Source organism: Chlorocebus sabaeus, chromosome 3 (assembly GCF_047675955.1).
Source record: "Chlorocebus sabaeus isolate Y175 chromosome 3, mChlSab1.0.hap1, whole genome shotgun sequence".
Taxonomy (NCBI): Eukaryota; Metazoa; Chordata; class Mammalia; order Primates; family Cercopithecidae; genus Chlorocebus; species Chlorocebus sabaeus.
The window spans coordinates 9891152-9914590 of record NC_132906.1 but is presented as its reverse complement, the minus strand read 5'-3'; the positions used below and the strand labels follow the sequence as shown (position 1 = coordinate 9914590).

At 45.4% G+C, this 23439-nt stretch overlaps 1 protein-coding gene across 2 annotated transcripts in view; it reads right to left on the bottom strand.

Annotated features, from left to right (window-relative positions):
* The window catches only part of MEDAG (mesenteric estrogen dependent adipogenesis), an 83728-nt gene that overhangs the window by 4399 nt on the left and 55890 nt on the right, over positions 1 to 23439 (bottom strand). Inside the window, exons 1-4 of one of the 2 annotated variants that reach the window (XM_007960062.3) lie at positions 16031 to 16651; positions 5312 to 5421; positions 1691 to 1803; positions 971 to 1256 (exon numbers count right to left, since the gene is read on the bottom strand). In XM_007960062.3, the coding sequence (XP_007958253.3) occupies positions 971 to 1256; positions 1691 to 1803; positions 5312 to 5421; positions 16031 to 16305 (784 nt within the window). In that variant the 5' untranslated portion in view covers positions 16306 to 16651. Of the gene's footprint in view, positions 1 to 970; positions 1257 to 1690; positions 1804 to 5311; positions 5422 to 16030; positions 16652 to 23439 lie in introns of those variants that run through there. The other variant, XM_073013185.1, reaches the window with a different exon arrangement.

The following is a 23439-nucleotide window of genomic DNA, read 5'->3' as shown; positions in this document are numbered from 1 at the left end:
AGACTGCTGGTTTTCTGCAATTAGCAGCAAGAGTCCTGACTCAGGGAAGTTGCTCTACAGTCCAGGCTAGCAAAAGACAGACAGAACGGGCTCTGCAGAAGATACATCCAGACAAGCTGTGATTCATGCCACCTGCAGCCACAAAAGTGTCAATACCAAGAACTTGCCATATGTCATCAAGAGTGTGTTAAATGAAACCTTCTCAAGAGTTATTCTTTTGTACTCTGTCCAAATCTGGAGAACCCTTCCAAATACAGTTAAAGACTGATATCTTGGCCGGGCACGGTGGCTCACGCCTATAATCCCAGCACTTTGGGAGGCTGAGGCGGGCAGATCACAAGGTCAGGAGTTCCAGACCAGCCTGGCCAACATGGTGAAACCCCATCTCTACTAAAAATACAAAAATTAGCCAGGCGTGGTGGCAGGCGCCTGGAATCCCAGCTACTCGGGAGGCTGAGGTAGGAGAAGCTGAAGCTTGAACCCAGAAGGCGGAGGTTGCAGAGAGCCAAGATCTTGCCACTGAATTCCAGCCTGGGCAACAAGAGTGAAACTCTGTTTCAAAAAAAAAGATTGATATCTTGACCATGTAGACCACTCCCAACTCACCATTCTGTACAACAGAATGTGAACAATTGGAAGGCAGTGTTCTTTCTTAATATTTAAATAATTGCCAATAATATTTAAATGATCATTAATACTCATTTAAATTAATAATAATCTTTAAAGTTATTTTGGATTATACCACATAATATAATTCTGATGTCAGAAAACTTAAAGGGGCCCAAAAGGAAAAGTCACTACATTTGTTTTTGGTAATAAACATGTCCCACTTCTTACTTTCTGAATTTTGTGATCTGTTTCCCTTTTATTAATAGGTCTTGCCTTTTGAATCAATTGACTCTCTTCCATTATTTTATTCTACCCTTTTATTTAACTACTTTCCACATGTCCTTGGGAATTTTTAACATACCTCTGGAAGTTACACTGAACTTTCGGTCAGAGAAACTGCTCCTTCGGATTAAAGGCTCACTCATTTTTTCCAGAAATAACTTAATCGTCTCCTTCTTTTCTGGACTTGTACTTGACAAATTCAGAACTTTTCCATTTACTTTTACAATGGAATTACTGAGCCCAAACCAATAGAAGAAATCAAATAATGCGTCAGCTTTGAATTCATATGCAAAGCTTAAGTTTTCTCCATTAACCACTTCATTTCCTGGGGGGAAGAAATTCTTCACTGCCTCTTGAAAATCAAACTGAAAGAGAGAGGAACATTGCATTGACTTCCTGGACATAAGTATCCTGTTGATATTGTAGAACTAACAACCGCCCAAATATCCAAACATCATACCTCTTATTTCCCTTTCACTCTCACAGATATTTTTAAACTGTTGTCTTTATTTTTTCTAACAAAACTTTGCATTTGCATCGTATTCCATCTAAAAATTCTGAACTGCTTGACCAAAATTACATGTATTTTTACCCCATTTCTAATAGGTCGCTAAGAACTAAACTCACTTCATTGGTAGCAATAATGCTACCTTCGAGAACAAAGTGTCCAGATGCACTTTGTTTTCTAAGGGCCATTCTCTTGGCCTAAGCCAGGGCAATAGGGCTTCAGTTCCTGCATGAAATGCATGAGCTCCTTCCAAGTAGTTGACATTCCTGGATTCAGACAAGCTAGGCTTACCTGAAGCCGGTAACTTTCTCCAATCACTGAGGAGATGACCATGTCCATCCCTTGCTCTATCTGTCTTCTTATCTTGGGGTGCCTTGTGTTCACAAGAAACGCGTATGTCCTTTCTAGAAATTAGCAAGCAGAATTCAGAAACAAGTATGTCCATGTGACATAAGCATGCTTCTTAGAATTTGCTATAGCAGTGTTTCCCGCCTCCTTTGGAGATTTTATTCATTTATAACCTTCCTCTCTGCTCCCTCACATCCTTACTACAAAGCCTCGCCAGATTTCTAGAAGTGTTTCTGAGAATTTTGCAGATTTGAAGGAGGTTCTGGGCCGCTATAAAGGCAGGCTAGACAATCAGCTCCCACAAGGCTGCGGTTTGTCACTGGAGTCTCAGAAATCAAAAATTCCACTCTATAATTATCACAGATGAGAAGTGTGCCTCCACAGCATGTATCCAGTGAGGGGAAGGAAAGTGAAAGATCGAGATAGCTGGTTTTCATGTTTCTGCCGTGCTGGATTTTTTCTTCTTCTTCTTTTTTTTTTTTAGACAGAGTCTCTGTCACCCAGGCTGGAGTACAGTGACACAATCACGGCTCACTGCAGCCTCAACCTCCTGGGCTCAAGTGATCCTCCTGCCTCAGCCTTCCAAGTTGCTGGGACCACAGGCATTCACACCACGCCTGGCTAATTTTTGTATTTTTTTGCAGAGACAGAGTTTCATCATGTTGTCCAGGTTGGTCTTGAACTCCTGAACTCACGCAATCTGCCAGCCATGGCCTCCCAAAGTGCTGGGATTATAGGCATAAGTCACCATGACTTGCTAGGTATTCAAATCACAACTTGGCTCTTACAGAAACTTTCTTCTTTGAAAAAGAAAATTTGCAAAGGTCAGGAAATGGGGCTGCTCCATGCTTTCCACCTCCACCCCTACCCCCACCCCATGCCCTGCTCTCCCCATTCTCTCCAGGGACCAGACATGCTTCTGACGAATGGCTAGTCTAGGGTTCTATGGACCAAGACAGCTGGAGGTTAATTCTTCTCCCTGCCGCTACCTCTAACACAGTCCCAAGTGGGAAAACATCTCCCTCTCATTGTTTAAATAATACCATGTGTCTGTCCTGGCAGACAGATTTTTTTTGTCGTTGATTGATTAGTTTGGTTTGGTAACCCCTCTTGTCCAATTCTGCATGATTTAAGCCAAAGAAGGTTGTTTACTCATTAGGAAATATAAAATATTAAATATTAGTAACCAGCAACCTCTTAACTTTTCCAGTCCCCAGCATCAAGCTCCGTGGCCTTAATTACTCAGTCCTTGGTCTAAGGAGACACATAGATATCTGTGTTCTCCTCCATTTAACAGCCAGGGACCAGCCACTGTGTGAGTTTTAGAACTCAATGTTTTATACTGGCTTTGAGATATCTCAGAGACAAACCTTTGGTCCACCAACAGCAAGTGTTTATGTCCTTGAGGAAGGCATTTTAAACTAACCTTATTTATCTTGTTTTCCTTACCCATGTTTTACTTTCTCCCAAATTATTTTTTGGGCACTTTAGATATAAGCTGCCTTATATTCTCTTTAACACAATAGATAAACAAAGTAAGCAAACTGCTTGATACCTTGAATTAAATCTCACGTAAACCAAACCAGCACCTCTGGGCTCGTTATATACTCATGGCCACCACACTCCACGGTTGTGCTGATGGGGGAGGTTGTACACTGCCTCACTCTAGAGGCTGTCATTCACATTTAAAGACATTGTTTGTACATTATGACAAACTTGTGGGAAGCATTAGTAATCATCTTGAGGAAATGGTAGCTTTTTCTGATTTGCACAAAAGTGCAGTTTAAAATAACAGCAAGACTGGACATATCGCCTTAATCACAATTTTGCAATTTAAAATTGATCGTCTTAAGCTTTGTGTCATGGAGCCTCTTCATTTTACAGCTTTTGTCACAATTAACTAGTACTGGGTTTCTGAATTCCTGCTGTGGCGATTCATTACATTATAGCATGCCTCAGACACACGCCTCCTTCCATAATAGTTGTTCGACAACTTCATACATTCTGTAGGCTACCTACAAATTCCTCCTTGTACCACTACCTACACTTTCATTAAAATGTTAAAATGAAGAGGGCTCTTACTCCTTTTTTACATTCTTCCTGAGTGATGGATGAGGGGGTGTACTTGATACAGCTGTGAATTACATTCCTAAAGAACTATCTGACTTTCTGGTTATAATCAAGCCAAGGAACACGTGGGCTTCGGATGTTCTAATGAGCATTTCTTGCTACTGGGCGTTCTGTTCCTGGCCTCTCCTGCAGAAAGAGCATCGTGACTTTTTACTGTCAAATGAGCAGAGAGAGCTCCACAAATCTGAATGAGAGTGAATGTTTGGGAAAATCTATTTGAAATTCGTAGATCATTTCTTAGTCCCTTGGACTCATTTTAAGAATGTTAGTTAGAAGCAAGTTTAAGAAATTCTACTTCTATTACAGAACGTTATGCCCATGACTTCCCCCACATATCATTCTGAGCAGGAGGAGGAAGGCAAAATGGAGACATTTTCATACTGAAATTTGGTTTAATATAGTTGTTACCAGCTAATCTAATTTCTTGGAAGAAACAATAAAAAGATGTGTCTAAACACGACATTCTGACATCATAGCATGAAACAGAAAAGCATCCATAACTGCTATTTATTTTCTTAGTTTCCTCATCTATAAAACGGGAATAGTGTAAGTACTTCCTAGGTGGGATAATTATGCATCCTAGTTTGCCCGGGTCAGTTTATATCTTCATCCCAGAATAATTATTGATAGTAATGATGTTCATGTTCATAACGTCCTCAGTTGATAAGCCCTACAAAGTAGTTGTGCTGATCCATTACATTAGAGCACTTCTTAGACATAGTGTTTGATATGTGGTAGAGCATGTTATATATCATCCTCATCACTCTAGTCATTTCTGCAACCTCCAAAGTCTCAGAATGTCAGATCACTTCCCGCCTAGGCAGGAAGTAGAAAAGAAACCACCCAGACAGGTAGCTTCTGCCCTAGGATCATTGAGGGGTTTGTTCTGGAGGCCTGTGCTGTGCTTCAGGTGACCTCACACACCAGGCTCCTTGCTGTCCACCTCGTCACAAGCTGATTTCTGCCCTGCTCATCAGCATGCCTCAGTCCACACCCCAGCCCAGTTTGGTCCCAGCAAGGACCAAACCAAAACTATTTAGATACTGATATGGTTTGGATTTGTGTCCCTGCCCAAATCTCACGTCGAATTGTAATTCCCAGTGTTGGAGGAGGGGCCTGGTGAGAGGTGACTGGATCATGGGGGCGAATTTTCCCCTTGCTGTTCTCATGATAGTGGGTGAGTTTTTGCTAGATCTGGTTATTTAAGAGTGTGCAACACCTGCCCTTCCGCTCTCTTCCTCTTGCTCCATGTAAGACGTGCCTGCTTTCCCTTCACCTTCCAACATGATTATAAATTTCCTGAGGCCTCCCCAGAAGCAGAAGCCTGTATAGCCTGCAGAACCATGAGCCAATTAAACCTCTTTTCTTTATAAATTACCCAGTTTTAGGTATTTCTTTACAGTAGTGTAAGAATGGACTAATACAGATACTTACCTTTTGAGGTGTCTTTTTTGGTCTGTACATTAATAAAGAACAACATTGGTTTGCTCAGTATAGTTTCCCTGTAGTCTTTATAATCACAGTAGTTGGTCAGTTCCACATACCTATGAAAAAGCAGAGATCATTGCAAATGTAACATACCGTTTCATCTAAGTTAGGAAGGGGATGTACTGGGCAGGTATCTGCCACAGCCACAGACCTTGGAGGGAAGTTCCTTGAAATGCGTCCTTACAGAGGTCACTATATAAGTGAATCTTTCTGGTCGTGGCTGACTGGCTGAAGGATCAGAGCGCAGCCCACAGGCAGCCATGATCCTGGGGGTGTCCTGGCATCGATGTTTGGCTCTCAGACTGTACCAGATCATCATCAGTATCATCTGTCATTTGGGCTGAAAGGGTTCATTTGAAGCAATAAGAGCTCTAAGTCCCTCTGAATTGAGAATGAATTCGACTTAAGTAGAATTACCTGAATTTTCTCCAGTGGAGTCATCCTGTCTAACTTGTGGGCCTAGAATTTTCCTTTCCTTCTCCCCACTTGCCCTACTAATCCCAAGATAAACCAGCCCCCTCCACAGATTATGGAATCAACCAATATTCATATGAACTATTACTAATTCACATCCTCCCTATGCTGAGCTTGTGTAATTAAAAAACGAAAACAACTGATGTTGGACTTTTCACTACATCCTTGTTAAATTTAGCCTTTTTGGTTTTTGTTCATTATTCTCATTTAGGAAGATCTTTCTGAATCCTGACTCTGTCATCCAGCATGTTAGCTTTCTTCCCTGCCCTTCACATCTTCCAAGCAGCCTAGCTACGTCCCTATCTGCATTGTTGATAAAAAGGTCCAAGTGCAGATTAGCTTCCTTCAAGAAGCTGGCTGATTTTCTAACTAAACCCAAACTCAGATGCCATGTGGATGTAGGCAAGCTGAATGGCCCCCAGCGGGCTGAAGGATGCGTCTGCCGCAGTCTCTTTGAAACCCGGAGCTGGTTCCCCATTGACACAGCTGCGAGCATCTGCACAGAGCGAATGGCTGGCTGAGCTGAGCACGCAGGCTGCCTTTTGCTACACCACAGCATGTTTGTTTCTTATATCTAGTCATCAGCAGAGACAGCTCCAAGCAATTCTTTCTGGCTGGTTGTCTTTCCAGTGCCTGACATGAAAATCACAGCCTTGGCAAGAAAACAGCCGCTGCAGGGAGCGGTGGCCACAGTACTCTCAGCATCCCTCCCCTGCGTCCACTTCCCAAAGCCCCTTGGAGGGGCCAGCACACAAGACAGTGACCAGGGCATGTGTCAAGAGCATGCGAGAGAATATCTACCCTGAGGCAGGAAAACACAGCTTCCACTCGGCTGTCTCCCAGCTTGGTTTCTTAGAAATCTGTGTCATTATCTTTCCGCTGGGATTGTCAGACCTGATTTTGAGAGCATTTAAAACCTGACCCCTGATGGAGCCTCTAAAATGCTTCCTGCCTTCTATTTCACCAAGATTTTAAAGCAGTCTCCACCTCCCACCACATCTGTAGTGGTGGCTGCTTGGGGGCTGTTCCTGGGGTGGGGAGGGAACATCGGGCTGCAGTGTTCCAGAGAAGAAAAAGGCTGGTGTGGAAGTTGACGCTCACAGAGCGGGTGAGGATGGCAGGAGTAGAGGAGAGGATGATGGGAATGGAGGAGGGGCACTGGGAGGGGGAGCTGGGGTGTTTCAAGGGGATGGACGGCCAGGTAAGAGAATGCAGACCCACACAGGGCGTTGGTGTGGTTCTTCCTTCACCCCTCCCCTGCCCTCATCCTCACCGGGGCAGACCAGGAGAAAGGGGGGGATGGGGGAACCTCAGGAGACTGAGGGGAGTGGTGCTGGTGTTGCACATCAGCTGGGAGAGAATTTTCCTGCCCTTTTTATCCCAGTTGACCAACTGCCAAAAGTTACTAGAGAGAGAAAGCAAAGGACAAGGCGGGAAAAAGAAAACCACCATTTGCTGGGCTCATTCATTCATTCACTCAGCAGCTTCATTGAATCCCGCTGATGAGCCGGACACCAGGTGAGTATTTACATGTGTCTCATTGCCTTATCATGCTGGAGGGGCTCAGAGCCCAGGAAGGGGGCAGTGGAAGGAGGCAGTGCAGGGTGCCCCGTGCTCGCCCATCCTTCTTGCCATCCATCTATTCAGCTGCCAAACGCCCGGCACAAATATAGATATTTCAGAATTACTAATGCAAATATTGCTTCTACATGTTGAATATTTATCATAGTTGCTGAAGTTATCATTAGGTAGGCAGGCAAGAGTGGCTTGGGAAGGGGGTGAAGAGAAGGTGAAGTCTGTGGTTATACAGTGGGGTGAGGATATAGGTGGAGAAAGGAGAAAGAAAGCACCTGTAGCAAAAGAGGAAGAAAAGGGCAAGTCTGGTTTACATACACATAAAAAGATAGCTGGGTGATGCAGGGGCAGGGGCAGGCTCTACCTGTGACCTACTCGAGGCAGGTTTCCCTTTCTCCTACCACCCTGTTTACACGGAGTTCAGTCACGGTCATTTCAGCTCCTTTAGTATATTCCTCAGGGTGATTCCTCTTTTCTCTCAATATCTGGAGTCCAATTGTCATTCTTAATGGAAAGCGCATGGCATTTGTGTACAATGCATCCAGAAAATCTGCAGTTTTGATGCCTTTTCTGATGACACAAATGCCAGTACAGTATTTCCCTCTGCATACAAAACTGATTGATATCTGATGGGTCAGTGGTCCCACAGATAAAAATCTCAATTTACAAATGATCTCTGGTTCAGAGAATAATCAGTTTTCCCTGGAATTTGGTGGAAGGTTTTTTCGAATGCTACTGGTCTCAAAGGGCAGGTATTTGGCATGGTCACGGAAGGAAACCTGCTGGATAGCCACACGTTGAGTGTAATCTGTGACCTACACATGAGCTATCCATTTTTGAGCCTGAATTTCATAAAACACCTTGGATAATAAAACTACATGCAACATAATTTAATCTGCCTTTGGTGATTCAGGGGCTACTTGAATTTCAGCTCCTTAACAGGCTGTAAACCTCATCACAGCGCATGCCAGTTATCACTGTACCACAGATGTGTGAAAACACTGCTTATAGAAGATCTCTGATGCCAGAACCAACAGACAAGAGACTGTAGCAAGATCCCTACTTAATAAGCTCCCTATCTCTAACCAGACCACAGATAAGGAATACCTCATTAATTCATCCATCCCCAGCCTCCCGGTTATGGTCCAATTTTTAAACACCTTGAAATTCCATTGAAATAAATAAATGTGAGCATTCACTAAAATACAATAAGATCAGAGAATTTAGTTGTTAACGGGCACAGATATTTAAGTTTCTGACATGTAATCACTGGTTTTAGTTTAAGACTATCCTTACTAGATTATATTAGGGACTAGTTATTCGATCTTCTTTGTTTGTGTGTTGTTTGTTTGTTTTTTGAGATGGAATCTCACTCTGTCGTCCAGGCTGGAGTGCACTGGCACAATCTTGGCTCACTGAAACCTCTGTCTCCCAGGTTCAAGCAATTCTCCTGCCTCAGCCTCCCAAGTAGCTGGGATTACAGGTGAACACCACCATGCCCAGCTAATTTTTGTATTTTTAATAGAGACAGGGTTTCACCACATTGGCCAGGCTGCTCTCGAACTCCTGACCTCAAATGATCTGCCTGCCTCAGCCTCCCAAAGTGCTGGGATTACAGGCATGAGCCATCACACTGTGCCTTTAATCATAGATATTTCAGAATTACTAATGCAAATATTGCTTCTACATATTGAATATTTGTCATGGTTGCTGAAATTATCATTAGGAATGAAAAGCAAACACTTTAAGATAGGCTCTTAAACTCTCATTTCTTCATTGCTTTATCCTGACCCCAAAATGCTTCTGGGGTGAAAGTTTCTAAGCTTGGCTTCAATCCAAAGATTAAAAGGCAGGGCAAGTCTGGGTGTCGTGGCTCACATCTGTAATCCTAGCACTTTGGGAGGTCAACACAGAGGACTGCTTGAGGCAAGGAGTTATAGACCAGCCTGGGCAGCATAGTTCCAGACCAGCCTAGGAAAACCTTGCCTCTACAACAAATTTTTAAAATTAGCCAGGTGTGGTGGTGCATGCCTATACTTCTAGCAACTCAGGAGGCTGAGGCGGGAGGATTGCTGGAGTCCAGGAATTCCAGGCTGCAGTGAGCTATGACTGCACCACTGCACTCCAGCCTGGGCGACAGAGCAAGACCCTATCTCAACAAACAAAAAAACAACCCAAAGCAACCAACCAACTAAAAACAAACAAACAAAAAACCCCAGCAGGACAATGTAATGGGAAGCACAGTATTTCAAAATAAGATTGAATTCATGTCCTAATTTGCCAGCTATGTGAATTCAATTCCAGAGCTACAACTCACTGTGACCTTGAGGGGCTTCTTAACCTTCTGCACCTGTTCACTCATCTGTGGAAAGGGCATAACAGTATTTTTTTTCTCTCATGATGAGTAAATGCAGTACATGTAAAGTAGACATATGAATTTGAACCCATAGTAGATGCTTAATAAACATCATGAGTGTCTCTAATCCTGGCCAACTTGGCAAACCCATAGGATGAAGTTCTGTAAACTTCTGACTCCCAACCAGGGCTGTGTTCATTTAAGTTCCCAGGAAATTAGGAAAATATCAGCATCTGATAAATGAGCAAGAGTTGCTCCTCCCTTGTTTCAATTCCTTTCCTCATTTTTTCAGTTTAGGAGGCTAAAGGGAACAACTTAATGACAGCAACATCTGAAAAGGAGGACCAAAAAAGAGCATTGTGTTTTGCTTCTAGCAAATCAGGAGTCACTGAAAGATGGCCCACCTCTAAGACACCCACCTTTCAAAGCTGCCCCAAATTTCCCTTGGCTCTAAACAATTTCTGCTCAATGACAGATAGGAATTCAAATCCTCCACGAACTCTATCAAAGGGTGGAGTGTGTGTGTGTGTGTGTGTGTGTGTGTGTGTTCATTAAAAAAATATATGGACAGTTGAGCAGAGACAAAGAGGAACACACACTGCAATAGTCTGTGTAGGAGGCCCAGGAACTGCTTGTCACCTTCATAATTCTTTGCTGTGACACTAAGCAAAAACTTGCAGAGCCGTTTTACTCTTGGGGGAAGCAGGATGCCCCTGCCATGACTTTCCAGTGTTAGTTTGATCGCCTTACACAGAGTCTCGCCCTAATCTCTTTTCCTTCTTCCCTCCGCCTTCTGCCCTAGTTCTAGTGAAACAAAGCAAAATTTTTAGACTTCTCACTCTAATGTCTGTGGCTCACACAGACATGATTCAAGGGTACACATGTTCACGCATTCATTCCTTAAGGAATTGTTGACACTTAGTGTGTGTGAAACTCTGACCGGGGCAGAGGATGATTCATTCATTTATGCATGCAAGGAATGATTACTGAGTACCTACTGTGTGCTGGGCACTGGGGACACAGAGATGAGAAAGGGGATAGCCTAGCTTCTAAGAAGCATACAATCTCCTAGGGAGACAGATGAGAAAATACACGATTTTGGTATGAAATTATGAATGTATAACCTTCTTGCTCAAAGTGTGATCCTTGGACTAACAGCACTGGAATCACCTGGCATGATGAAGAATCTGGGGCTCCCCTGAGAATCAATCAGAATCTGTGTTTTAACAAGGTTTCCAGGAGACTTGCCTGCTTATTTAAAGTTTGAGAAGCACTGGTCTAAGACAAGGTCCCTTCTATTCATAGGCTTGCAAACTGGTAAATCATTCAAACATACTAACGCCAAAGAAATGCATAGTTCTCTGTATTCATGTGTCCAGGCTCCACTGGGTTCTCTCCTTGTCTGTGAAGCCAAAGGGAGCAAGTCAGGAGGGGCGGGGGTTAGAGCCATGTATTGGGGTGAGATGGGTAGTAGGAGAGAGATTGTCCTGTCAAGCCAAACAACCCACAAGGGTTGGACAAGAGCAGGGGCAGGGGGCACCCCAGGAAGAGTCACAGTCTAGCTCATCCATGGGGACTACAGGATGGCTGCATGCAGGCAGGCAGGCAGGTAGGTGGCAAGGACCAGGGGAGCTGAGAGTAGAAAGGAGACCCAAGTGTGGCTGCAAGTCCAGAGCCTGGCTCTGAAGAAGGCAGGCAGGAGAGAAGGCCGGGAGGGACATCGCTGTGGAGTCATCAGATCTGAGTGTGATTTTTGTCTCTGTGACCTCAGCTAGTGTTTTAACCTTGGAGACATTCATTTTCCTCACCTATGGAATCTGGCTAACAAAAGGTACCCCATGAATGACTAAGAGATTAAGTAATGTGTGTAAAGCTCTTGACTTCTGGTGCTGCTTCAGTATTATTACTATTACCACTTTATAGTTGAGGAAATGGAGTCCCAAGGACAGTAAGTAAATTTCCCAAGGTCATTCAGCTAGTGAAGGGCAGAGCCCTTCCTCTAGACTGACTCTCCTAAAAATCTCACAGCTCAATGCATGCATGGTTACTATTCCACCAACATCACTATGTGTCCTGCTAAGGGGCTGCTGTCCTAAGCAGGTTGCTACATCTAAGACCACATTTTCCAACCTCCCAGCCTCAAGTTGAACCCTCTTCTGAGAACTGGGCCTGAGCTGGCAGACAGAGCCCAGCACTTCCCACTGCGGGATGGAGGTGAGGCTTCCCTCAGTAAACTTCCAAGTGTGTTCCAGCCTGCCTGTCCTCATTTTAACCCCATGAGTGCCGCTCCCCTCACCTGCATTCTCCGCCCTGAGTAGGTGTGATTGTCACCCACCCAGCAGCAGGTCACGGCTCTGCTTTTAGTGGCTTCTTTAAAATCACTGCACTTACTTCCTTTTGTAGGCTGATTGTACAAGATATGCACTAGCTGACATAATTCCAGTTATTTATTTGTAGATTCAGGAAATGAGTGATAAAGCAAGATTATTTCAGGTTCGAAGTAATTTGCTGAAAGCATAGGTTCTCCTGGTTCTACTGGTCCTCCCACTTAGCAGCATCTTACCTAGGTAAATGACTTAAGCTCTGAGTCCTAATGCTTACATCTGTAAAAAGGAGCAATAGTGCGAACTTTGTAAACTGTTATGAGATAATAGCTGAGAAATACTTTGCACCATTCAAGTAAATGTTAGTAGCCACCATTACTATTGTATTTATTTTTATTCCCCAAGCAGCTTCTTTCATGCTAGGGGAGCACCAAAAAGAAGGGACTCCAGGTCTTCTTTGCCAAACATTTGCCATTATACTTCACCAAGAGGCTGCTTTATAGGAAAAACAGGTGTGTGTGTGTGTGCACGTGTGTGTGTCACAGTTAATGGTAATTTTGACTTTTAAATATTGAATGAATAGCTCCCTGAATGACCATTACCCACATCTTGTGTCCTGAGCACGTTGTGTTTACAACATGGGTGAAAACCCTGATCTTGAAAGAAAAAACTAAAAATAAAGATCTTGCCGTAAATCCTACAAAGTAGGACAAATATTTTCAAGTAGGTTCTGGAAGGAGCTTTAGGGCTGGTGGCCATCACTAAACCTTCCCACTATGCTAGATTTCCTTAGTTTACTTAGTAGGTATGTACTTATAAAAATGTTCAAGTATTAGAAAATGAACCTAAGTGGTGCTGCTAAAATCATCCTCTTGCTCTCTTAGCAAGTGAATCATCTGAAAGTCAAGGTTGGTGGCTTTTAGCCTTTCGGGGTTGCTTGGAAAAGGGCCTCATGAAAGCCACAGTACACACATAGGAGGTCCCAGAAAGAAATTCTAATTACACCAGGGGCTTATCCTGTATGCTGAAAATATTTGTTGAGTTAAAAAGAACTAATTAATTAATAGAGCAAGGACTCTTAACCTGGGTCCAAGTATCTCATGAACATCCTGGATGGTCACCAATAATTGGGTATCTATCTACATTTCTGGGGAATCTACATACAATTCTCAAAAGTTCTATGGTCCAAAATGATCAGGAATCATTCTGCCTTTTGGGATCCCTGGCCATCTTGGTGGCTGCTTTTGCTTAGAGGCCATCCCACACCCAAGGCCAGAATATGTTGGCCACAAAGAAGATGAAAAGTCACTGGAGTCCATCCACTCTAGGCTCCAACCCATTAAGAAGGGTGGAAAATACAAGCTGGGGCAAGCCAGCTCTGAAGATGATAGACAAGGCAAAGTGAAACTGGTCATCCTCACCAACTGCCTGGTCTCGAGGAAATCTGAAACACAGCACTAAGCCACATACCCTCAAAGCTGCCATCTACCACTCCAGCGGTCATAACATTAAATTGGACACAACATGTGGAAAATACCATAGGAAGGGCACCCTGGTGTCACTGATCCAGGGGATTCTGAGAATTTTTTTTTTTTTTTTTTTTTTTTTTTTTTTGAGACAGGGTCTCACTCTGTTGCCTAGGCTGGAGTGCAGTGGTACCATCTTGGCTCATTGCAACCTCCATCTCCAAGATTCAAGCCATCCTCCTCCCACCTCAGCCTCCTAAGCAGCTGGGACTACAGGTGCATGTCACCACGTCCCGCTAATTTTTGTAGAGAGGAGGTCTCACTATGTTGCCCAAGCTGGCCTCGGAGTCCTGGACTCAAGCAATCCCCCTGCCTCAGCCTCCCAAAGTGCTGGGATTACAGGCATGAGGCACTGCACCTAGCCCTGAGATCTTTAGAAGCATGCCGGAACAGACTGGTGAAAGAAAATCTGCAAATCTTTAATAAAACTGGCCAGAGCTTATTTTTCAAAAAGAAGGAGGGAAGGAAGGGAGGGAGGGAGGGAGGGAGGAAGGGAGGGAGGGAGGGAGGTTGTATGCTATCCCTAAAGCCAAGACAACTGGGCAAATTTGGCAGCTCAGAGGAGTGAAACTTTAGATATCTCAGTTCTGGCTTCAGCGTGCCTCCCACCTCCTGATTCACAAGGGCAGAACCTCTCACTACTGCCCACACCCAGTCCTCTCCCTCTGCCTAGAAGACTGTCTCCATTTAGACCAGATTCCCTCCTGGCCATCCTTCAGGACTGCACACTCAGTTATAAAAGCCTCCTTCCCTGCCTGAGGACAATAGATAGCTCCTTCCATCACCCAAATTATTTTTGGAGGCTCCTTGCTATTTCCCAGGTACAAAAGCCCTCACAGTATTGCTTATACAACGATAGCCTATTATTTGTTGGTTTGTATTTGTACCCTGGTCTGTGTTACCTGGTTATTGTGGCCCAGTTGTTTATTCTAGATTCAAAGCTGTCACGGAATCACCGCTGTTTAATTTTCTTTTGTGTAGGAGGTGTTCAAAGCAAAAGTTAGATGACAGACTTCAAAATCATATCAGATTGTGCAGCACTGTTTGCTACAATTAGGAGAACTGGTTCTGTCAAAAGACTAGCCTATGGCTTCAGTTAATTCTGGACATTTTTATTTTTCATACTCTGTTCTCAAATACAATGGGTATCTTCTTTGTAAATCTGCACACATCTGATTTCTGACTCAGTTCCTCCCACAGTCCTCCGCTTATGGTTTGGGATTGGAATTTTCATTTCACTAAGAGAGGGAGAAATTCTTGCTGGGAAATGGTTCTTCAGGCATTCAGAGCCCTCACTATCTTTGTCTGGAAAAGGAAGCTTTTTTTCCCAGAAGTTTTGGAGGCTGCACGTTCAATATCTCATTTTGTTTGCTTGCCTCTCTTGGCTCCCTGCTACCCACAGGGTGCCACAGCACGCTGTCTTTCCCAGTAGCACAGGCACTGTGTCTCAAAAGCTGGCTATCTTATTCATTTCTGAGTCAAACTCTAGACCATGCTTGCCTCTTCAGGCACTCAGCGCTCTTGGCACAAATATAACAGGGCTTTGCACTCCAGGCCCTTGCCAAGGGTGACCTCTGGAGGCCTGAGGCCATGTGGAATCAGGCCTGAAGTGCCCTCTTTTACCCCGTGGCACAAAGCCTGCTTCAGATGGCTGGGCCACATCCTGCCAGCTTCGTGTCTGCCAGGAAGAGCTTGGGGGCACTTTGTCCACAACAGTCAAGCATCCTGGGGGCCTCCTTCCAATGAAGGCCCGTAGGTTTCACACTTACTTCCCCAGAACTTATCTATGCCTTCCACAGCCCACGTGGCCCCAGTCTGGACTTCCAGGGCCTTTGTTCCCTTCTCAGTTCGGTTTCTTTGTTTATTTTTGAAACACGAAGGGAGACCAGAGATGGGATGGGAAACTTTGAGCTTTTGCATGCTTCTCCACTCGGTGTCCTCACCGGAGAGGGCTGGCCGTGCTCAGAATGGTGCATGCTCCCTGCTCCCCACCGCCACCCGTGCTCCAAAGCCAGGATGTGAGTCTGGCAGCGCTGCAGACAGCCCCTAAAGGGTGTGCCCCCAATTGGAGCTCATCTGACCCAGTTAAGGAGCCAGAATGGGAGAAGCATCCGCCAGTCATGAGCTCTGACTTGGGGCCCCTGCCCTCCCCCTCGCGCCCGGGGCCTGATGCCCTTCTGAGCGGCTTCAAGCAGCAGCTGCAAAATATCAGTGCAAGAAGCAGAAGAACCAGGGCGAGCGTGCAGGCTCCCAGTGATGGAAGCAGAAGGAAAGTCTAGAAGCACAGGGAGTAGTGGGCCACGCGGGGATGCAGGCGGCGAGGAGAGCCCAGGCTCCCAGAGACCGCAGCCGGGTGGAGGCTTCTGCGGGTACCAGGTGACGGGCTGGGGCGTGCGGCGAGGCCACCCACCTCTTGATGTAGCTGCTGAGGCGGTAGAGCTGCCCGTCGAGGCGCACGAGGCCGTCGCCGAAGACGTTGAAGCCCCCCCGCGCCGCCGGCTCCCCGGGCCCGGCCACCACTAGCTGGTCGCCGCGCAGCTGGAAGGCACCCGGCTGCAGGCGCAACAGCTGTGCCAGCGGCAGCAGGGCCAGCTCGCAGTCGCAGGTCCACAGGCTGCGCAGCTCCCCCGACGAGATGGAGGTCAGGCTCGGCCTGGCCACCGGCTCGCAGGCCGCCCCCGCCATGCCCGCGTCGTCGGTCCTCCCACCGCCTGCTTCCGTCCAGTCCCTGCTTCCCCCAGCCAGCACCTGATGGTCCCCGGGAGGGGCAGGGCGTCCTGCCTGCGTCAGCCGCGCGCGGGGTGCGGAGGGGGTCGGTCTGCCCGCCTGGCCGGGGCGCGGTGGCCGCTCAGGTGCCAATCCGACCGCCCGGACGGCCCCTGCCAAGCTGCCACTCGCTGGGAGCCCTGCAGGCACCGCGCGGAGAAAGCCGCCCCGGCGCAGCGCGGCCCCTTTTATCCGCCCTCCGGACGCCCGCCTCGCCCCTGCCGGCCCACGGCCACGACCCCAGAGGCTCCGGGCGAGTTATCATTGTCTCATAACTTGGCATGCTCGCGTCTGTTCGCAGCCAAGGCTTAGTCATCCCCCTGGGGTCCGCTACTCAACACCAGGGCTGGTCCCCGCCCTGCCTGGCGGACACTGCCGGAGGCTGGAGGTGGGGAGAGTCCTCCCCGGGTTCCCAGGCCCTGCCTGTGGTGGGCGGCAGGGCGCACAGCACCCACCCTTGCCTAAGACACCACACCCCTGGTGTTGATTGGAGAAGAATGCGAGGGCTCTCGCCCCACCCACTCCACCTGGGACCCAGAGGCTGTCAAAAGGCCAGTGCTAGAACTCCGGTCCCCACCTCAGTACCAGACCTCTTCTCACTCAGCCTCAGTTTTCTGCCATTTTAACTCCATCCAGATTGTACCCTGCATTTCCCTCCTTTCAGCCTTTCCTTCAGTTGCTTCCTGGCCCTGGATCCCTTCCCCCTAGAAATCTCACTGATCACATCACTTCTCCATAAAGCCTTCACGAATCCCACGTGGGTTTCATTGCTTTGCTTGTCCTTTCTACTGCACGGTGAACCCTAGACTGCAGTGTGCCCTGTAGTGGGGATAGCAGGGTCCTAGCATCCTCCCACCTCCCCTGCCTTCCCAGTAGGTCGCGATCTCCTTGAGCCCCAAAATACATTCATTTGTTCAGTCTATAAATATGTGAGCGCTAGCTATGGGCTCATTGATCTCCTGAAGTATGAAAGGAGGACTATATTATTCCATTTAATTAAACACCTATTTCTGCTGCAGAGAAGCCTGGATGGGATGGGAAGTGAACCTAGCCCAGGTTCGAGGCTTTCTGTAGTACTGTGATTTAGGATTCTAAGCTACATCCTAAAAGTTGAGTAGAACTTAACAGAATATCTTTAGTTTGTCTTTGTGTGCCCCCACATGAACTCTTGTGTAGGTTTAATCAGATGGAATGAAGAGTCCTCCGGCCATATCTCATTTAAATCTCAGAATGTAAATAAGCCCCACTCTCTTCTCTTCTTCTAGGTGCATACCTATCATTTCTTCAGACATGGATCTTTTACCCATGGGATCATTACCCCATCTCTGGGCCTCTCTGAACAAATCTAATTCACTGAGCATGAATTGATCACTGTTGACTCAATCTTTTGTGACACAGGAAGGATGCTCTACCTGTGGGAAAAAAAGCATCCAGAAGATCTTCTTGCAAAGGGAAGTTTGAGGATCCCTGCATACAGAATGGGTCTGGGGGTGGGCTGAGACCATAGATAGGACTCAGAAGCTGGGGCTGTTTTCACAGGGGAAGGATTTGGTGCCAGCAGTTAAATCCATCATGCCCTATTTAGGACTTCGCTCTTGTCCCAAACATTGACAGTGTCATCACTATGCACCAGGGACCATCTTAAGCTCTGAGGTCACACACATATGCGCACACACGGACCCAATAAGTGCTACCATAGATGTATGTACTAAGCACTATGAGAAATAAGTGGCTCTGCCCCAAGAAGGGTGCTCAAATGAGGTAACACATGGCTAGACTTCAAATAGAGAGTGGAAGCTCCAAGGGGAAGGAGCAGCAGCAATAAGGAGATGGGAGAGAAGATTCTGTGCCCTTCTATGCAAAGAGAGATGCTAGTTCCATCTGTGGGAGGGGGGATTTTTTAAAACAGCTAGAGCAGACCATCCTATTTGGGATGAGAGGGGTGAGTTCTATATGAGATGAGACCAGAAAGGGCTGTTGGAGCCAGATTGTGACAGGCTCTCTGAGTTGTCTGGGAATTTGGATTCTTAAGGCAATGAGGAGCCTTGGCATGTTTTAAAGAAAGGAAGTGGCATAATTTTGCCTGAGTTCAGATAGACACCTTTGGTTATGACCATGTAGAAGATGTTTTGAAACAGGAAGATCAGAGGCAGAGAAACTGGTTAGGAGATTGAGGTAATAATCCAGATAAATATGGTGAGAGTCTGGACAAAAGCAGCTATAGGAATGGAGATAAGGTTTCAACATTTTTGAGTTAGAGTCGGCAGGAAGGATCTCATGAGTAAATAAATGAAAGAGAGCAGGAAGAGAACTTAGTCTCTTGCTTGGGTACCCAGACAGATGGTGACACTGTTAACAAAGCAAGGGTTCACAGGAGGAAGGGTAGGGGTTTGGGGGAGATAGTGATGAGTTCAAGGGGGACATACTAATTTTGAGCTACTTATGGAACATCAAGGTAGAAAAGTCCAGGAGGCAAGGAGTTAGTTGGGTCTGGCATTTTGGAAAGACAAGGTCAATGATTGAGATTTGAAAGTCTCTAGATCAAAGACGGGGTTGAAGCCAAAGAAGTGGATGGGAGCATCTACCTAATACTTGATAGGGTAGGAATTTGAATCCAAGCCTTTAGTTTACTTCAACATATGTTAATTGAGCATCTGCTATGTTCAGTGCTTTGCTGGAGATACAGAGTTGAATAGAGGATGGCCCCTGTCCTCAAAGGGGAGAAATGCAGGAATCAGCATGAACTAGTCTTCTGGCACCATGTCCAAACATGTGGCTGAAATCTAGTTATATTTTGCCTATGTCTCCAGCCTGCTGGTGGAATACACCCTCAACAACAGTAACAGCTGCAAAAGTTGCTTTCAGTTAGTTAGTCAACGAGGGCAGGTCCACTACATAGCCCTCACCAGCCCCTATCCTCCCCATTCCACATAGATCGAACTCAACTACTCACCCTGTGAGCTTCGCATAGATCAAGGTCAACAACTCTTGATTGCCCTTAAACCTACACCACACTGTCTATGAATGATTTGGCTTTCTTGAAGAGTAAAATGTTACATTAGGGTTTTATATCAGAATTATATGCATTTGTTTAAGATAAACATACCAGTCCCTCCCATCAAAATCCGTTTCCTGGCCGGACAAGGTGGCTCATGCCTGTAATCCCAGTATTTTGGGAGGCTGAGGTGGGTGGATCACCTGAGGTCAGGAGTTCCAGACCAGCCTGGACAACATAGTGAAACCCCGTCTCTACTAAAAATACAAAAATTAGCTGGACATGGTGGTGAATGCCTGTAATCCCAGCTACTTGGGAGGCTGAGGAAGGAGAATCGCTTGAACCTGAGAGGCAGAGGTTGCAGTGAGCCAAGATCACACCATTGCACTCCAGCCTGGGTGACAAGAGCGAAACTCCATCTCAAAAAAAAAAAAAAAAAAAAAAAAAAAAAATCCATTTCCTTCTCAATAAGGTATCAACACTTAGATCTGAGTAGAAGAATTAAATGAAATTTTTCTTTACCTCTCCACAGTTCTGTGATTTTACAATTTTCCTGTATTTTCCAAATAATTGTGTGTTGTTTTATACAGAAAAATGATGTTGAGCATAATAAAAATATTTTAAAGATGCTTTCTTGGTATGTTGTCTAGAGGTTTCATTTGATGCATTTTCAGCAAAACACCTGCATTTCTTTATGGGTAATTTATGCACTACCAAAATGCCAGAGAAAGATATGAAAAAGTGAACAGAAAAAAATAGTAATCAATGTAATGTAAGCCATTGCTAATCGCGGAGAGCTAGAGAGATCTTTTCATGTTTAGTATCTTTTTCATTACCCGAGTACCAACCAGGCAAACAATCACTCCTGGTGAAGACCTTTTCAGTCTTTTTTTTGGGGTTGCTTACATAGTTGTGTTCCTATTGTAGAATTTTTATTCTGCTTTGCATATTTAACATTATATGGATATTATGTTGTGAAAATTGCATTTTCTTTGTGAGTATTTTAAATCGCTATGCTGTTTTCCATTAAGTGTATATTCTACTGTGTGTCTAGACATGTCTTCACTTCTGAACACTCAGATTGTTTCTGGTTTTTCCTTACAAACAATGCTGCAATAAACATCTTCAGACTTTGATTTTGTTTTTCTGTATCCAAGCTCTCAGAGATGGAATTACTGGGACAAATGATATGAGAATGTGTATTGCTCTGGAAACGTGTGCCATTAATTCCCTAAGGGCTTGCACCAATTTGTCTTCTCACCAGCAGTGATTTCTCATGGTTTTAAATCTTTGCAGTTGGGGTAGGGTACCTCATAGCTATTTACACTGCAAGTGAGATTAACAGTTTAGCTGTAATGTTACCACTCAAATTTAGAGACTTTATAGCAAGGCAATCACCCATTGGTGAGTCTGTGGCTATGCTCACAGGTATAAGACAAGATAAAGATTTTGCCGTCCTCATGTGTCCCCATTAAGGTAACTGTGCTTTAGTGACATCACCAGTTTGCAGGCTCAATTTCTCAGCTTTGGAGGTCCAAAGTTGATATTCAGAATCTTTGATTCAACCTTACCAAATTCACAAGAGATTAAAAATCAATTAGGCACCACCACTACCACCATTTTTGGATTTTCTGTCAACATACAAACATCTACAGGTTTCTTTTATCTTAAAAAAAATAACTTTTTTAACATTTTAACACCTCACTTTCCCTTTTAGTACATTTCCTTGTCTCTTCTTTTCTCTATGATCAAATTCCCTGAAAAATATTCTCTAAATTCCTTGCCTGACATTTACTCCTCAAGACTTTATACCTTGACTTCCGCCCAATACACCTCCTGAAACTGACCAAGTCTCCAATGACCCCCTTGTTACTAAACTTCATAAACACTTTCTGTTTTGATCTCACTAGACTACACTCGTCCCTACAGTTCTTTCTCCCCTTAGCTGGTGAAGAACTTGCACAATGTAGTGAAAGCTGCAAAGGGTTTAGAGTTGAAAATCTAACTCTAACATTTGCTAGCCATGTCATCTTGAGCAAGTTTCCTAAACTCTCTTGTCCTTCATTTTCTCATCTCTACAATTAGGGTAATAGAGGGAGAGGCAGGATAGCAACATGGTTAAGAGCTCAGACTTTGGTGACTTGTCACCTGGGTTGGAGTCTTGAGTCTAGCTCTGCAGTCTTGAACACATCACTCCTATGTGCTTCAGTTTCCTCATATGTGAAGAGTGAGGTTTGTGAGGATTTGATGAGCTATGGCAAAGAATTGTCTGGCACATAGTAAGTGCAATGTAAGTGTTTGCTTGATGCCTACATCAGGGGACTTCTGTAAGAGTACAATGAGGTGATCGCCCACGCACAGCATCTAGCTCAGTACCTGGTTCTCAAGTAATAGTGCCAGCTCCCTGTCTTCTCCCAGTCTTTGTCCCTCATTTCAGGCCACTCATTTTCCTAAGCTGCAGAGTTCTGTCCTTGTCTACCTTCCCTTTCCCTGGATGACTTTGTCCAAATCTTTGGCTCTGATGACCACTTATAAGCTGATGATGTCTGAATCTCTAGCTCCAGGCCAGATTTCTTGTCAGGCTCTCCGACCAATCTACACAACTTCCTGCTAACCTCTCCACGTGATTTCGCCCTGGCACCTGCAACTCATCGTCTTCCTCCTGCCCTATGTGCTGTTTCTCCTGGGTTTCTCTTCCCAGGGAGGCATCACCACCCTTCAGTCCAGCACTGTGAGGGCATTCTAGACTGCACCTTCTTACTTCCTCCCTCCACCCCTACCCTTTTCTGCTGTTCCTCCACCCCAGTCCTCCTAGCCAACTGGCTGCCTCCACCCACTGACTCTGCCTTCTACAAATCTCAGGAATCTCTTGGTTCATTCCCAACCCACTGCCATTGATTTCGCTTAGCCTTCTGCCACTTTTTCTTGGGACTATCTCAGTAGCCTTCATACCAGTCTCCTCTCTCCCAATCCCTCCTCCCACGTCCCCCCAGCAATTCATATACTGAAGTCCTAACACCCAGCACCATGGGATGTGACTGTATTTGAAGATAGTTTAGAGAAGTCATTCAGGTCAAATGAGGTCATAAGGGTGGGACTCTAATCCCATAGGACTGGTGTCCATATAAGAAGAGAAAGGCTCCAGAGTTTGTGGGCATACAGAGGAAAGACCACATGAGGATACGGCCATTGGCAGCCGTCTACAAACCAGGGAGAGAGCCCTCATCAGAAACTGAACTTGCATTTTGCTCTGGTTTGAATGTGTCAAACCAAACCCAAGCAAAGTCCATGGATAGGAGACTTAATCCCCAAGGCAACAGTGTTGGGAGGTGAGGTCTAATAAGAGGTGATTAGGTCCTGAGGGTGCTGCCTCATGCATGGATTCATGTCGTTATCTCAGGAGCTGGTTTGTTATGGAGAGTGGGTTTGTTACAAAAGCGAGTCTGGTTCTCTCTGATCCTTTCACCTTTTGCCATGGGAGGACATGGGAGGACACATCAAGAAGCCTCTTCCAGAGACTGGCACCTTGATCTTGGACTTCCCAGCCTCTGGATCTGTGAGGCAAATACATTTCTGTTCTTTATAAGTTACCCAGTTGGTGGTGTTCTGTCATCACAGCATAAACAGACTAAGACACAAAGCTGGTGGCACTTTGTGATGGCCGCCCAAGCTGTCTAAGCCCCTTCCTCATGCTCAGATACACAGCCTTTGCTTGAGGATGTGGAAGACGGCTTGCGGCTCCCTGAGGGTGCAGCTGGCCTTCCCTTGATGCTGCGGACAGGCTGTTCCTGCCACACATTCCTCCTGTCTTCACAACCCTTCACTCATCTTTCAAGACCCAGTTTCAGCATCACTGACTCAAGGCTAATTTTGGTGTCCTTCCTCTTGTCCCATAGGACAAGTGATACATGTTGTGTGTCCCCTTATCACATCATGTCCTGTAAGCACCGTGTTATTGATTTACTTGTCTGTCTCACCCACGAAGCCCATGAGAAAAGAAAACGGCATCTTATGCCTTTTTATTCCTGGTACAATGTGGTTTCACAGAAGATATCAGA